Source organism: Notothenia coriiceps, unplaced genomic scaffold (assembly GCF_000735185.1).
Source record: "Notothenia coriiceps isolate Sejong01 unplaced genomic scaffold, NC01 NC01_scaffold00004436, whole genome shotgun sequence".
Classification (NCBI taxonomy): domain Eukaryota; kingdom Metazoa; phylum Chordata; class Actinopteri; order Perciformes; family Nototheniidae; genus Notothenia; species Notothenia coriiceps.
This window is the reverse complement of record NW_011337137.1, coordinates 10812-28338: the sequence shown is the minus strand read 5'-3', so window position 1 is coordinate 28338 and position 17527 is coordinate 10812. Positions and strand designations below refer to the sequence as shown.

Below are 17527 nucleotides of genomic sequence, written 5' to 3'. Positions count from 1 at the left end.
TTTTTATATTACTGTCTTGACATGGTACTCAGTGTTCAATGTGATCCCTTGCAGGTGAGCTGATGGACGGACGGAGAGGGCTGGTCCCCTCTAACTTTGTGGAACGCGTATCGGACGATGACATCATGAGCACTCACCACCCAGAGACGGGGGACATGTCCCATAACTCGCTGCTAGACAGCAGCCTGCACAGTGCCAGCCACCAGCATCATCTCCAGATAGGCAGAACCGCGGCCCCAGCTGCCCCGGCTGCCGTGCCCCCCCCCTCAGCCCCCTCAGATTCAGCATTGGCCTTGGCTGTCCCAGCCCCCCTCACCAACGGCCTGGACCTGGACTTGGAGGAAGTGGGAGTGGACGTTGTGCCTTACCCACGTAAGCTTACCCTCATCAAGCAGCTTGCCAAGAGCATCATCATCGGCTGGGACCCTCCGCTGGTGCCGGCTGGCTGGGGCAATGTGTGGAGTTACAATGTGTTTGTGGACCAGGAGCTGCGGCTCAACGTGCCCTTCGGGGCCCAGACCAAAGCAGTGCTGGAGAGGCTGGACATAAACCTCAAGGCCTACCGCGTGTCAGTGCAGAGCCTGACGGAGAAGGGCCCGTCGGACCAGATGCGCTGCAGCATGCTGGTCGGTCGGGACGTGTGTGTGGCGCCCACGCAGCTGCGTGTGGAGAGGATCACCGCCACCTCTTCCTACCTGTCCTGGCTGCCCAGCAACAGTAACTATGTGCACATTGTGTCCTTGAACGATGAGGAGTGTGAGCTGGTGAAGGCTGGCTGCTGCTCGCTGTGCCTCAATAACCTCCTGCCCAGCATGCAGTACATGGTCAAGGTGGAGGCGCGGCCGCACCGCACGCCATGGGAGTTACCTGTGGAGCGCCGGGAACACAGGAGCGCCACCATCACCTTCACCACACTGATGGCAGGTCAGGATTATCAGATATTCTCTAAGGGAGCCATGCTAACTACACCAACACGTAGTATATGAGACCCCAATAGGACAAACATTGCTTCATTAAAAATGAAATCATATCAAACTTTTATGATTGACTGGAGCAATTGCCTAAAATGTTCAATGCAGATGAAACGTTTTCAAAAAATAATCTTTTAAAAATAATAACTACAGCCTGATAGTGTAGCGAGAAATATATAAGTAATAAGTACATTATGTGTTTAAAATAAGCTGCTCCAGTTATATAATTAGAAAATCCTAAGCTTGCATTAGTTCAAATGCACTTAAAAGTCACTTTATTTTAATGCATATCCTTTAGTGTTTATACAAATAGATTTTTGGTTAGATTCATGAAATAAAGACTGTCTCTTGTTTTTTTTCTAAGACATAATATTTGTCAGTGTGGTGAATTTTGAAGCTACTAAACGAGTCTTAAAGAGGTTGTTGTTAACAAGTGGCTAAAGAGCCTTTAGCTCACTGGTGCTGATGTAGAAGACATGCACCAATGTTTAGTTATTGCCTATAACGTTAGATTTTTACTAATGGTGAAAATTGTGTTCTTGTGTGAATATTATCTGCTCAACTTAAAGTGAAGGTATCATAAGCGCTTGTTTGTTTGACACAAATCTTGTTTTCTGCAATTATCCAATATGAAATGAAAAATCTGATTGACTTTTTGTAAAGGACGATGCTATCTTCGGTGATGTTCTAAAAAACGTCACCCTTGCAGCACTCTATTCATATGATATCTTATAATCAGTTGATTGTCTACCTCCCACACAAGGACATCCGTTTATTCATGAGAGCTGCTCTTGTGTGCTGCTCTGACTCGCCTCTCTTTTACTAAGCAGCAAAACCACCTTGGCACAGAATGCATTACTTCAAAGGGGTTTCATTATCCTAAAGTGCCCTTTGTCATTATGTTTCATATTTCCGTGCCCTGCCAACAAAGCATTGTGCCAGAATTAAAGGGTAGGCTCAAAGAATTGGAAATCTGTGTGAAGCTCAAAGCAAGGACTTGGTCATTGATGTCACTCAACAACATTTCATTTTACTGAATAGATATTAGGACTTTTAAATGCATATTTGTGATTGGTGTCGTATTGGATTTGATTCGTGTTTCTCTAAATGATCATTCAAATTTGCTTTAGTCTCAAGCCCACAGTCTTGGAACTCAGGTATATTCATCTTAAGTTTCTTAATGTCCCGTTAGAGTTTAGAGTTTAGACTTGTTCTCTGTAGAGTAATATTCCCATTGAGAGAACCCTTTTTAAACCCTTGAACCATGTTTTCAATTTTATATATTACTCTATTCTATATTTATATTAAAAACGTCTTCATGTGTTGCTTGCCACTGGCTTTGCAGGTCCCCCTGATGCTCCTCTGGATGTCCAGCTGGAGCACGGCCCCTCCCCCGGCATCGCCCTCATCAGCTGGCTGCCTGTCACTATAGATGCTACCGGGACCTCCAACGGAGTCAGGGTCACTGGATACACTATATATGCTGACAAGAAGAAGGTAAAAACTTGGTGATTTATTGTTAAACATTGCTCTTATGGATACATAAAATGCATTATTTCTTCAACAGATAAAATAACGGATAATTTCACAGTTTATCATTTCAAATGTAGTTCATAACCTATAGTTTATTAACACATGGGGGTAAGAAAGGCTAAGATGTTCTGAGCAAAGATGTAAGGTTATATATTCTATTTCTCTGACCTAGCCACATCTAACTGAAATCATATTGTTAACAACAAAAGTAAATGACACTTTTGACTCTTCAAATATTTGTCTCTAGTAACAGACATAAAAAGCTTGCATTGCCAATAGCAAATGTGATTTCTTGTTCTAAAAACGTATAAAAACATCCACGGCAGAGATGACATGTTGGCTGCCCTTGTTTAGCCACCACAACCTATTGTATCAGTGTTTAGATGATAACCATGCTAAGTTCTAAACCTATTTGTTTTAAATTTGTACTTTTCCTTCTGACTTTTTGTCAGAAGTTTTATAATGTCAATATGATGTGTGAATTAAATGATTGTAACTGTTGTCCTATCAAGGTGCTGGAGGTGTCTTCCCCCACAGCGGGCAGTGCGCTGCTGGGCCCGTCTCAGATGCAGTCTCTGCTAGCAGCTCAGGAGCTCACTGTCCGCACCATGTCCGTCCACGGGGAGTCCTGCGACTCTCTGCCAGTCAATGTGCCCACCAAGCTGGCTGCCATCATGGCAGGACCGGCCCTCCCCGCCCCAGTTATGCCACCTCAGCCCTGCACCCCTACAGGAGTCAATAGCCTGTCCTCACCTCCGTCCTATGGGAACTCTGCTGCCAAAGTCTCCATGCTGCCATCAGACTCAGACACCTCTGGCCTCGCAGGGGAGGCTGCTGCCAACCCTTCTTATGCTCTCCACTCAGAACCTCTTCACTGGTCTGCTTCATATGTGAACGCCTGGGCCAACCCCTCCTCTGCTGCTGCCTTTGCTGCGTGTGAGGCCACATTACCTGCAGCCTCCAACATTATTCCAGTGGTAAACATTACTCTTCCATCCTTGCGTGCATAACGGGGCAACTATGTGTTTATCTTTCTAGATCAGAGGTTTTTGAACTATTAGCGATGCCTCTACAGGGTGGTGTGGAGGGTGAAGGGTTAGTCTTTGTCCATCATAAATAAACATCCATCAATCTGCTTTCAAATTGATCCTATACTTGCCTTAGAATACTTCTTTTTTAAATGATGCCTGTCTGTAAATCCATGTGTACACCTCAAACAGGAACTAATAATAGCTAATTTAGCATATTATTTATATAAAATATATTAAAGTTATCCTAAACCTTGTCGATTTCTACAGAAATCAAGTGAACTAAATTGTGAATTGACTGTGTTTCTCATCATCAGGTGAACGTGATCTCCCCGACCTCCTCAGCCCCTAGACCACCTCCAGTAGCAGTAGCTGCCCCAGCCCCAGTGATGGTAGCAGCAGCAGTGGCAGCAGTGTTGGAGCAGCGCAGAGACCCCGACAGCCCTGGGATCATCCGTCCTTTCCCATCCATCTCAGACTTCATCGAGGACCCCAGTGTCAGTGCCAAGCTCGGGACCCCTGAGCGCATCCCTACCCCGCCCAAAGCCCCAATCACGGACCTCCTTAACCCTCAGGACATTAACATCCACCGACCCCCCAGCTCCTCACCGCTGGAGTCTGATGCGGAGGAGGATCAGGAGAACACCCGCATGGTGTCCATGGAGGAGTTCCTGAGACACGATCCAGAGCCGACATACAGCAGGAACCAGCAGGTCAGCACAACCACTGTTTGAAGTAGTTTCTCTTTACGAGAAAAAATAATGCTCATTTGAAAAGGACGAATTACATTTTTGGTTGAGTCCTTCAAAAGTGTTGTTATATTGACCAATAACCATTGATGTAATCATTTTAAAGGTAAAAAAAAAGGCAGTTTTTATATGAAGTAGATTAGATAGAACATTTACAAATAAAGTGGCTGTAATAGATCCCTAAACACTATTTCTTCGATTTAAAGGGTACAACATTTTAACCTGCATCCGGCTGAAAAATATCCAAGTTAGCCATATGGGAATTTCTTAGAAATGTAAATATAATAATAAATAATTCTAGACCCAAGCTTTCACATTTCTAAATGTATTATATCTGACAATAAAGGACTTATATAGTCTTCAATTAACTTGGGGAACTGAAAAAACCCTGATTAACATCTACGTATTCAGTCAAAGTATTTGTTGAGTGGAAATTTTAAATATAATTTTATAATGTTAAATAAATAAAGACGATGCATAATGCAAAACTGCATTTGAGCTTGAATTTCTTCACATTTTGGCTTCTGTATAAGGCAAGCCTATATCACAAATTAATACATATTTGATTAACGCTAGCTATTACCAGTGCTATTTCGTTAGGGTAAATGCATGTGGCCAATGCCAGACGAAGGCCTTAATAATCTGATACCTTTAGCAGTATATGTATCTGCAACATGTTATTGTTTCACTTGCAGATTAATATATCTTAATCTACATTCAATGGAATTACTAAAAAGGGATTCAAGGTGTCTGGTCAATTGGATAGTTTGTTTAATAATGTCAACGCCTTTCATTTCAGAGTTACAGCAGAGGGCTTGTGGAGCCTCCCAGTGACTACCTCGCAGAAAAAAGCCATTCAGATCTGTCGGACATCCTGGAGGAGGAGGAGGAGGAACTCTACTCGGACCACTTCGGAGACGCACAGGCCAGGGGCTACACTGTCAGGTCCAACATGGTAAAGGAATGAGTGCATTGCATATCCTGTGGAAGATGTGCTGCTTTCAGCTTTTCTTGCATAGTTCAGTTATCATTCAGTGGCCTTGTCATGCTTGTGACCGTGCTTGATTATTTCTGTTTTTTCTTTCTCTTTCTTTTCTCTTTCCTTTTGCATGATCGGATTGCCTTCTGTTTTTCTGCACTTTTTTTATTTTCACCGAAAAATACTATCCAATCTCACCATCACCAATGCATTCTTGCTCAATTTGACATTTGACCTTGTAGTCACGCAATGTGCGGAATCCAGACAGTGAGGAGGAGCTACCTGAGAGGATTCTTAAGTTGCCCCCTGAGGTGCACCACGACCAGCAGTTCATCGTCCCTGAGGAAGATAGCAGTCAAGAGGAGCGTTTAGCCCGCCGTGGTCATCCTCGGCACTGGCCCAGCCCCCACCATGACCCCCAGCATTACCCGCATCACCACAACTTACCCCCTCACCATCACCACTTCAACAGGGATCCCAGAACCCTAACCAAAGAGCCTTTACTCCGGCACAGGCCTCGGACGCAGCACATGGGTTACCCTGAAGAAGAAGACATGAGTTTATATGAGGGTCCCAGCAGCAGGCGGGTCCGCTGTCCCCCCCAGGTTCCCCCCTACAGCAGAGACAGATCGCTGCTCAAAGGCCTCGGGGACCGCCTCAGGAGGGAGGCCATGATCAGGAGTCAGATGGCCGCCGCCATGAACCCCGGACTCATCCCGCCAAGAACTCACCCGGTCAGCCAGGTGAAACAGACTCTGAGGCCGCCCCTAGGTCACGAGGTGGAGATCGACGTGGATTACGGCACAGACGAGGAGGTGGGGATGGAGCAGATGTGTTCTGAGTGGTGGGTGGAGGGGGCTCCGATGGAGCACGGCAGACCCGCTCACCGCAGAGGAATGAAAGCTGACCCGCCGGTAAATGTTGCTGCAGGAAATCTGCGATGGGTTTGTTGTCCCACCCCCTCCTCCTCCCTGTAGCACTGTGGATCAATCCCTCCGAGTCCTTTTTAGTAGATAACAAAAAACTCCTCTGTTCATTAGCGAGTAACATCATCATCACCATAGTGACGAGGAGGTTAGGGAGCACATTCTGTGCTATATTTTTGGTTTGAAGTATATATTTTTGATGGCATGGCAGTTGAGTTGCTAAGAAAGTAGTTGCAATATTTAAAAAAACATTTAATCATCAACCTGTGGCTTCAGATTTTGAAATATGGATGTCAATTGATAAGATTGTATTCTATTATCAATTCTGCTTATCACTCAGGTTCACTTATTTATTTCTTATCAATTTTCTGTGTGGAACAAACGTTTGTTCTACATAGGTTTTTAGCATCCACGCAGCTGTTTTATAAATAACTATTTGTTAGTCCTTACACAAATATTACAAGCGCCAATGTTGTTATTTTTCTTTGTGAAATGAAGCCACATGTAAGACTATTTTCCCTCTTTTGTGTACCTCTTGTTCCAGCAGCTTGCACGCAGTGTTTGGCGTCATAACACATAAGCTTTTGTGATGCACAACTTTAAAAATGCAGGCATCGATTTTTAAGGGATTGATGAACTCGGAGGCATACAACTAAGATGGATCGGGCAATTTGATTATTTTCTCCCTCTGTCTGACTTCACTTCCTGTTGCTTTCATGTCCTCGTACAACTTGTTAACCGGCCCCCTTTGTCTTATCCTGCATTGGCTTACAGTATATGCACTTTAAACTGTCCTGTATCCCCACCAAAAGGAAATATCTTCATGTGGACAATGCTGGAAATTAAATTGGCATTGGATAAAACATAGATTATTTTAAACATGGACAGCTGCATTTTCTGTACATTTCCCCCCTAAGGTTCCCTCTTCTCCCCAGTAGTAATTTTTCTGAATTAGATGTTTTTTCAAATGTTCTTGTTCCCTTTTTTTGTAGGAGCCCAGTCAGATCCCTCCAGTTGAGGCGGGTCCATCGTGGGGGGTACAGGGTGAGCCCCCTTGTAAACCAGCTTCCTCACAGGCCAGACAACTCAGAGGTGAGACACTCTTTCCTCTTTCCTCTTCCTGTTTCTTGATTTCTTTCTCTCTCTTGTTGAAGCTGAGACACCTGTGCTTACTGTTGGCAAGCCTCACCCTCTCCCTCTCTCTCTCTCACATGATGGTGGTCAGATTAGCACGTTGTGTAGGAATGGAGGGGTTGTATCTGCAGAGAAGAAGTGCAAGAGATGCTGCTAAGCTGAGAAACGGCTTAACGCAAAGTGGCTTGTCATGGCAGGAGGAAGTGACATTGAACACATTGAAATAGTAACCTCGATTAGCCAGCAAAGAAACGGCCTGCGGTGAGAAAGTCACGTCCCTTTGTAATCTTCTCAGCAAGGATACAGGCTGCTCTTTAATTTAATAAACCTAAACTTTCTGGTAAATGTGTGTGGTGCACGGTTGACTACACACACACACACACACACACACACATGTGCATGCAGATAGAGGAAGGGAGCAGGGAGAAGTTCTAACTCTATCTACTAGAAGATCATTGAGGATGTGAAAGTGTGTTGCCCGTGACTCTTGCCACAGATGGGCTGATTCCTCCTAATGAGATAGAGAACACATCTCTGCAGCTCAGCTTAAAGTCTCACTACAGCTCTTCAAATGTGTCGCTCGCTGTCAAATAGGTGACAGGTGTCATGCTTTCTGCCACACAAGTGTCAAACCTCATGTAAACCAGGCTGCAAGCTACATTTGAAAGGCTTCTTGGTGACATCACACCTTCAATAACACTCTTTTTCTTTTCGCCTGTGTACGTGAGCGTCCTCAGATTTAGATCAGAGAGTGGGTCAAACAGTGTTTTCCCCGCTGCAGATCATGAGCGAGTGCACGCTTGTCAAACGGCTCACACAGCTTAGGATCAGTGGTTGAGCTTGATTACCTCTTTTAAGGACATGCCTGTGCTCGGCGGGCAGCGTTAGCAGCAGTGCAGGCGCTGGGGAGGGGGAGGGGGAGGGGAGAGCTGCCTCTGCTATTTGCAGAGCACATTGCAAGCTTTGCAGGGCTTGTGTGCACAGTGTGCAGTGCAATAGCAGTGACTATTCATTGTGTAAAGATGATATATAAAGGCATAGTTAACAGATAAACAGAAATCGCCTTAAAAAAAATACATTTTATAAAGTAATGCATAAATAAAAACAAGTAATTACACATTCTTACTTGAAGTCATACTTCTTAAACTTATGAAAATACTTCAGTAACTAATTTATCATAGGGCTGTAGCGCCCATTAATGGCTGCACTTTAACAGAATTATCATTTCATGTCTCAAATCCAACGTTCTTAATTTCTTGACTGAAAATGAAAATAGTTTAGCATTATTTCATAATGCATGTTTTATAAAAAATTGCAAAATGTTTACTTTTTGGACATTTTAAGGAAATGATTGCTCAACACCACTTGTTGAATAATGAACCTGTGAACAAGCTTTATTTAATTATATAAATGGTATATGCATAGCAAGAAAGTATTTGTTACCATGTGAGTGTTTGTGTGTTTCTGCAGGTGGTGTCGATTCACCAAAAATCAAAGCAGACGGTGGCGTCCGTATCTTTGTGGCCCTCTTCCCTTATGATCCCGTCGTCATGTCACCCAATCCTGACGCTGCTGAGGAAGAGCTGCCCTTCTCTGAAGGACAGATCATCAAAGTATGTCCCCGCCACACACAATGCTGGAATAACCATGACATTATGCATGTTTTTTATAATCCAAGGTTGAAAATGCAAACCATATATATATATACATTGCCTTAACATCAGAGATTTTTTAACATTTCTGAAAATAGGCCAACTCATTTTTTTCATAATTATTAGTGTAGAAGAAATGTCTTCATTTTCTCAAAATAAATACATTTTCAAACAAGATTACATTTTCAAGAAATTGCTTGTTACCTGTAAAATTATTTTTCAAAGATGCCTAATTTCACGAGAAAACACAAGTTTTTCAAAGATGTCTTCAGTTTTGGGTAATCCTTTATATTTTTTAATGATTTAATTTGCCAGGTTTTTGGAGATAAAGACGCAGACGGGTTCTACCGAGGAGAGTGTGCGGGTCACCTGGGATACGTGCCATGTAACATGGTGTCAGAGATCCAGGTGGAGGACGAGGAGACCCGGCAGCAGCTCCTGCAGCAGGGCTTCCTGTCCACAGCCGCCTCCATGGAGAAGATAGGTAGGTGAAACTGTTTCAAGAAGGGCCCACAAACAGTGTGATTCCTGATGATGTTGTGATGTAAAGATTGATGTGTTTCAGTTGAAGTTTAATTCAAACGGTTTGATTTCATAATATCACTGTTCTTCATCTTTAAGTGGTAAGTGGAAATAGCAGCAAAAGTGTTTCAGAATCCAGATCTAAATCATAATTTGTATTATCCTTGTCTCTGAATTGGCCAGCAGTATAAAAAGACATACAAATATATTTAAATCTGTGATTAAAAGGAGAAAAATATTGAAGTGGCTCCCTTAGGCCTGTTGGCCCTTTGACCCAGCAGGAAGCACAAATAAATTAGATTTAGTTTAAAGTAATAACAAATCTAACATTTAGTTTTTATGGCTTTTTGCTCACTTTGTTGCTATTAAAGAAATGTTAACCATCTTTTCCGAGTCACTGACTGCGTTTTCATGCAGGTGTCTAAAAAATAGAAAGTCAAAGTGTGTTCCTGTGGTACGTTGCAGCAGCAAAATCAAGCTGCTTCTCTACCTAGAGCGGTGTTTTCAGATGGTTAAACCTTTTCACTTCCACTTGTTGTCACTGCTGTCTGCTGCTCACTGGTTGCCATTTTTTTTTAATTGCTCTTCACTGGCTTCTCATTGTCTATTGTGTCTTGTCTGCTTCTCTCAAAAATTGCACCTCTGTGTCTCTTTTTGGTTTCATTTTGTATTGGGTTTTCCCTTCTAAAACTCCATAAAGGCACTCGCACACATGCACAGCTTCCCAGTCGCCCTGTTCCACCGCCGAAACCGAGACGATCCAAGAAAGGTGTGTCACGCTGCAGATTGCGGCTTCCCACCTCTCTCCTCTATTCTCTCTGGTTTGCTTCTCTTTCTGTCCATTTCACTTTTTGCTCCTGCAGTTGCTGCCTCTCACTCAGCGACCAGTTGGGATTTTTAGTTCAGCTGCTGAAGTCATAAAGTCAGATAGCTTCCCAACAGTCTCTTTACAGTAGCTTCATATTCTAATATTAAAGCATATTCTTCACACTTCTTTTCTTATTGGCTCTTCATCTCTCCACAAGTTCCCTTTTTTTGTCAATAACGCCTACATAAATGTTAAAAGACACATACATGACTACTGAGTCAGTCCTGTCAGCTTTCATTGGATATTCATGTAATACATTGTAGACATAGCAGCAGAATGTGGCAGTAAAAGCTGTACTGAATCATTTGAAACGTTTTCATATGAATTCTAAGGGTGTATGTGTGTGTGTGTACACATAGTGTTTTTCTTCTTTGGCTGAAAAGAAACTGTCTCCATCCCAGCCTTTCATCAAAGAGTGCTCTATGTGATAATATCTTGACAACATATCACCACTCATACCGCTGCTGTATTCTAGAGAAGCATTGCCCCTTTGCTTTTAAATAACTATTTGGGCGCTAACCTATGTTTTAATGCCTTCATGACAGTGACGGCCGAGGTTAAAGCTGTTATGTTTTCGCTGTTATATATACCACCATCTCAGGTTCGTCTTAAGGGATTATGATTTATTTGCTGTTTTTGGATATCTACTTATAGTTCAAATGATATATTTCTGCACAGTTGCAAATAAGGAGCTCACGTATATTATAAGAATTATAGTTATAGTAAATAGTTTAAAGGATTGGCATTACATTTCATTTAGCTGACGCTTTTATCCAAAGCGACTTACAATGACCGATTACAGGGACATTCTCCCTGGAGTAACTGAGGGTTAAGTGCTTTACTCAAGGGCTCACTAGTGGTGGTGTTCCAGGTGGGATTTGAACTCACTCCTTCCGATCTTCAGCCCACCTCACTATCCATTAGACCACCACTACCCTTGGCTGTGTAGGAAGGTTTTCTTCTCCTGTTGTGAAAGTCCAAACGTCCACATAAAAAAAAAAAGAAGATAGATCTAATCATTTCTAAAGATGAACTAATGAAATAGTCTCCTTTTTTCATTTTCTATGGTAAAAAAAGCTATTCAGCCCTAATAGCACACTGTAAGTCCTTTTTGCCACATTCTGCTTCTGTCACAACTGCATTACATGATCACCTAAAGCTCTCCTGTTGAGACATCCATCCCCTCTGATCTGCATCTGTAACTTTGTGTGATGACATACCTGCTCTTGAGACAGGATTATATGTTGGCCCTTGAGGTCTCTTCTCATTCTGTGATTGTGCTCATTTTCTTTTCCTCGTACCCCGTCTCTTCCAGTAGAGTCTGCGGTGCTCTTGGAGGAGAGCTTAGACTCCTCCAGCCAAGGTTTGTAGTCAGCACTTTGCCTCCTCTTCCTCTCTGCTTCACCTGCATGATCAGACAGCCTTTTCAACCGGAGGACAGCATGTGTTTAAGTGCCTTCCTTTAACCTTTTTGTTCATGGTTCGACTGCACTCTAGCTGCTGATAACACAATTATTCATCCTTCTTAGGGACTGTTTGATTATTGGGGTATACTGAAGAATATATTATTTTCAATAGAAGAAAGAAGATTCCTTTGCAATTGCAGAATAATAATTGTATTTCTGGGATCAATTATTTGAAAGACTTGCCCAATTAAAAAAGAAATAGGGCAAGCCTTCTTATTACATTCTTTGTTAAGCCCCAGTTATAATCGTCAAGCAGTCCCTTCTCCTAACTCCTCTTTTCATTTCAGTGGCATCATTTGATACTCATCATTTCATTGTCTTTATTTTTACAGCTCAAGCTGCCACAAGCTTTTTAATGAAGACTGATTTCTAATCTCCTGTTGTTACATTTGTATCTCCTTGTGTTTGACTGCAGTGATGTGACTTTTCCTCAGCTTAGCATGACGCTGAGTGAGTGCAGACACGATGAGCTGCATGCTGATGAGCCGAGTGGAGTTACTCCTTTAATTATCAGGATATCATATTGTCTCTGTTTGATTGACAGATCCCTGCCAGACTGCAGCTCCACCTGCAGCTCCACCTGCCGCTCCACCTGCCGCTCCACCTGCCGCTCCACCTGCAGCTCCACCTGTGGGGGGCCCGGCCCCAGGAGCTCGCAGGATGGTCGCCATCTTTGATTATGATCCACGAGAGAGCTCTCCCAACACTGACATAGAGGTCAGACTCGCATGAATAATATATGTTATCCAGACATGGCCCTTTATGTGTTTGCTAATGATCTGCTTCACTTGTATTGCTCTGATCAGGCTGAGCTGACCTTCAGTGCAGGAGACATCATAAATGTGTTCGGTGACATGGACGAAGATGGCTTCTTCTATGTAAGTGTGAACATGACACTACCGTCAATTACTGTGGGCAAGAGGAGTTGTTTCTCAATAAATACAATATCTGAACTACATCACAGCACAGGTATAATAATGAATAATAAATACAATATAATAATAATAATATATAGGCTGTTGTATTGCTCAATTGATAGAGCTGTTTGGGCCATTGCTTGATCCCCAATAGAAATCTAAATCTAAATTATATATACATATATTGAAGTTTATAATGGGATATATAGCATATGATAATAAATACAGTGATAACAATATTAGCAACATATTAGCATTTAATAACATCATATAATCGTTCGGTCCGTTATTACATCCTAAAGCTTTATGTATGTTAAACGTAAAAACCTGGCACAGTCAGTTATTTGACTTTTCACATAATATAATGTCTTTAAATAATAAATTGATTATCAAAAAAATGTTGATTCACTTTTCTGTTAATTTATATTAAAATGCTGACTCGTCGCTGTAAATCAACCTCGGAAAACCCAGAGGTTGATTTATAGCCATGTTGTTAGAAGTCGCCCTCATGCCCTTAATGGGTTTTTTTGTTACAGGGAGACTTGAATGGACACAGAGGCTTGGTGCCCTCTAACTTCCTGCAGGCCGTACCAGAGGAAGCTCCTGCTCAGCCGGCACCAGACCATAGGAAAGAACTACAGGTGGCCTAGCATTTACATCTAGCATGTATGCATTACTGTCTATGAAACTGTCTGTGACTTTCTCAACTTCTTACATACTTTATATCTAATTTTAACAAAAAAACTTATATTTTTTACTTTATTTCTTCATGCATTGCCAGCGTCTGGTTATTTTCTGATCTGTTTCTTTAATCGTGCCCCGTCGCATTTCTTTCGCCCCACTGTTTCCTGCATGGCCTTTTTGCAGAAGCACAAACGAAGTGTACACTTTGAGACCTGATGGTAAGTGTTTTTAGAGAGGAGTAAAGCAGCTCAGCGATCACCACTAGTGTCCCCTGTTCACTCCCCGCTGATGTCCTCTTCCTTCCAACTTAACTGAACTCCTAAAATTCTGCACCTTGATTGTAGGGTATTCAAAAGTGTGATCTCGTCCTTTGTGTGCCCTTTCCTTAGGTTTCCTTTTTGTGTTATTATTTCAAGCAAAACTAAATAAATATAGCATTCTAAAAGTCTCACTCTCTTCCTGAAGGACACCTGGACGTCTTCTACAGAGGAACAAGATCCTGGGGCCTCAACCCTAGAAGAAGCTTTGCCCCCCCCAGCAGAACCTCCTCACCCTGACCCAGCAGAGCACACAGACCTGCCCCCCAAACTGGCCCCCACTTCAAGCCCAGCATCAGACCCTTCTCCTGCTCCTGCTCCTCTTCCTGCTCCATCAGTGGAGGCCTGCGGCTCCCCTCCGGCCCCCCTCCCTGCAGACAGCCCATCAAAGACAGACTGCTCCCCACAAGGCAAGAAGAAAAAAAGCTTTTTCTCCAAAGGCAAGAAGCTGTTCAAAAAGCTGGGATCCAGCAAGAAAGAATGAGTCGGCACGTCTGACTCATTCTTACCACTCGCGTCACATTGAAAGCACTTTTTCTATCTGTTAGTCTCAGTATCTGACAGTTATTCTACTTTGGCCTTAGAGCACTGCTAGCAGCTGTTAACTTTAGACTACATTCAATGTACCGCTTACAGCATCACACGGGCATGTCGATGTGCATGTCGAAGTGTGCGAATATATCCTCTAAATACTACCTAACTATCTAAGCATTTGCAAATGTTCAACTCAATAGGCTTTAACGATCAATATCAATTACTTATTAGTCAATGGACCGGTTTTATTTATAAAAATCTGATAGAGAACAAGATAGAACAGCAGACACACAGCTAATGAAATATTAAAGTTCATTTTCTGGTGCCACTTTATTTATTTAAAAACAAACAGACGAAGCAGTCTATCTTTGCACTATCCATCCTGAGTGGATGAATTCTAAATGTCTTTCTGCGTGTCTCTCTCCTTGTTTCTTGTCTTTGAGAGTTTATACTTTGTACAGAACATGTTATTTATTTGTGTCAGACTCTTGCTTTAACCACATTGCAGGAAGTGACATCAGGACAGGAGGTTAGTCATGATCCAAGTGTAGTATTATATTCTTTAGTAATGGGCTTTGAGGCTAGCAGTCATTGAAGGTAAAGAATGTGATGGGTTGCCCTTTGTGTGTGTGTGTGTGTATGTGTGTGTGTGTGTGTGTGTGTGTGTGTGTGTGTGTGTGTGTGTGTGTGTGTGTGTGTGTGTGTGTATAAACAGATGCCTTTTCAGACATTAACGTAGCAACAGTCATAACTGGCCTAATTGTCACAATCTACGTGCAGTGTGCAGAAATCATGTAATATCTGTTGATCGGTAGGCTGCTCTGTTAACTAAGTCAGCTGCAACTGATGTTTATCGTCAAACCATCATTGAATAATGAAATAACCGTTGGTATGTACAGCATCACAGTTTCTTACAGCCAACAGTGTTGTAGCATGAAATGACTTGTTTTGTACGACGAACAAAAGCCAAACAAATTCAGCTAACTGTAAAGTAGGAAAAGGAAAAGCTAATTCTCAAAACTTATCCTTAAATCCATCAAATAATTTGCTTAATTTTCTCTTGATCGACTAACCCAGGGGTTTTTAAAGTCTGATTATCAAATATATGTAGTGGAGTAACATACAATATGTGCAATAAAATGTAGTTGAATAGAAGTATAAAGTAGCTTTAGCCCTTATTTGTTAATATTTGTGTTAATCAACACAATCCAAACCATTTGAACACTTCCTGTTTGAAGTGTAGCCATGATATACTGACAGTTATCAGTGCATAACTTTAATACTGAAGAATACTGATGACACTCAGGCAAATTCTAGAGTTTGAAAACCTCTGGACTGATTGATCAATTGAGTAATTGTTGCAGCTCTTACAGAAGACTATTAATGCTAGAAATAAGAAAAAACTCAAATTGAGGAGAAACCTATTTTTTATTTTGAGGATGAAAAGAATGTCTTTAATTGAAATACATTTTGGGAAATAAACATTGAACTCTTAGAGATAAATCAAAAATAATTCTGTAGCGCATACATTGAACATCTGACTTTATTCTTGACATATCAACCGCATTCTAAAAAACATTTCCTCCCTTAAAGATTTTAAAAAGGAGACCATAACACTTAGGATCCTATTTAAAATGAAATGTTTTTATTCATAACACCTAGGCTTTCTGGCACGGCTCTACTGCGACACACTCAATCACCTGTTTATAATTTTGCCTCCAAGTCTGAGTATGATTCACTTTTAGAGTGTGAATATTAGGTCATACAGCGTACATGGTTTCATGCAGTGTAGCTGAAATTCGTTTTTTTGTCTCTAAACATTGACATCATTAAATGATAGACTGTTTGGTTGAAGCTAAAGGACACAAAGTTAGCCATATTGTGTTGTATTCCAACACTTATCAAGACATTCTGCATCTTTTAATGGTTTGTGACACAATTACTCACACTAAGATTTAGTTTTGAGTGTGTGTTTGTGGGTGTGTGTGGAGCAGGCCTTAGGGTTGAGTTTGTGAGTCAGTTACAACACACTCTGATTGGATCTGTGTGACATTAGCTGTTAGGCAACTTCTCAGGTTTTTACTTATAGTTTTCTTACTAATGCTGAGCCACCTGTTGACTCCAGCTGTCATAAAACCGCAGAAAATGCCAAATCTTAGGTGCTTTGCCTGTTACCGTAGCTTCAAAGGAGCGAGTGACGGCAGCATGGAGATAAAGTGGAGTATGTAGAATCAGATTGAAGATTAGGGCCTAGTTTCACCATTCAAAGTTGGAGGAAAATAGTTTTTATTTACTGTCGTGAATGTTTTAAATGTCTTTCTGTGTTATATAAAGGGAGCATGACGATGCCAAGACACTTAAGATGTGAAATAGCCGGGATAGAGGCAAGACTGAGTCTGTACTGTATTTAAATTTGTTTTCTAAGAGTTGCCGAAATGTACAGCGAATATTTGTACTGCTCTTGTATTTGACGGCCTTTTAATGCACAAGTATTCCTCTACCTGCTGTGTAGTGAGTAGGCGCTAGCACCCATGTAGGAAGAGTTTTAGCTCAGTCGATCATATTTAGCCTTACAAGAAGACCTTGTTTAGTCTTTAATCGGTTGTTTACAGGATGTTTATTGACTGCATGCATACCAATGTCATACCCATGTTCGGCCTTATTTATGTTACGGTTATATTTATGTTTCCTAGGCGGACTCGTCTACAATGTTTGAGTTGTAGATCGTCAATGCAGTGGAGAAGAAAGTGTGTATATAATGAACAGTTGTTGTGGTATATTTTCATAATGCGCGGGAATCTTTTTTTTCGTCTTCCCTCGACTTGCATCATTGTTTGAAAAAGTGGAAGATGTACCTTTTGATATATATGTAATGTTTTTATTACCCATCTGTAAATACTTTTGTTAATATGGTTTTTCAGATTTCTTTTTTTGCATGTCGATGGAGGAACAGTAACTGAGGATGTAGTGCACAGAGGACTTGAACATGTGATGGTTTGTTTCAATATGGATCTTTTTACAGGAATAAAGTATGTATATTTTCACAGAAAACACTGAGTCTGTAATGCATGTGGTGCGACTGGAAAAGAGAAGATAACACAAGGTACGTTTAATTTCCTTTATTGCATTTCAAACAGATTATACATCATAATTATTTCTTTTTTTTCCAGGACAGTTGAAAGTCATTCGAGGTGCTCGCTTTGCTCCGCGCCACACGCCGCCCATGTGAACTGAGCAACACTCTGGG

At 41.7% G+C, this 17527-nt stretch overlaps 1 protein-coding gene across 1 annotated transcript in view; it reads left to right on the top strand.

The window, feature by feature from the left end:
- The window catches only part of tspoap1 (TSPO associated protein 1), a gene marked incomplete at its 5' end in the record, with an annotated part of 39633 nt that extends 22308 nt beyond the window's left edge, over nucleotides 1-17325 (top strand). The window contains 14 exons of the mRNA XM_010767484.1: nucleotides 55-924; nucleotides 2317-2468; nucleotides 3017-3481; nucleotides 3850-4245; nucleotides 5081-5236; nucleotides 5503-6174; nucleotides 7179-7278; nucleotides 8791-8933; nucleotides 9288-9456; nucleotides 11678-11725; nucleotides 12373-12545; nucleotides 12635-12706; nucleotides 13282-13386; nucleotides 13895-17325. Coding sequence (XP_010765786.1) covers nucleotides 55-924; nucleotides 2317-2468; nucleotides 3017-3481; nucleotides 3850-4245; nucleotides 5081-5236; nucleotides 5503-6174; nucleotides 7179-7278; nucleotides 8791-8933; nucleotides 9288-9456; nucleotides 11678-11725; nucleotides 12373-12545; nucleotides 12635-12706; nucleotides 13282-13386; nucleotides 13895-14230 — 3857 coding nt within the window. The remainder of the gene's footprint in view (nucleotides 1-54; nucleotides 925-2316; nucleotides 2469-3016; nucleotides 3482-3849; nucleotides 4246-5080; nucleotides 5237-5502; nucleotides 6175-7178; nucleotides 7279-8790; nucleotides 8934-9287; nucleotides 9457-11677; nucleotides 11726-12372; nucleotides 12546-12634; nucleotides 12707-13281; nucleotides 13387-13894) is intronic.
- Nucleotides 17326-17527: the final 202 nt, after the last annotated feature.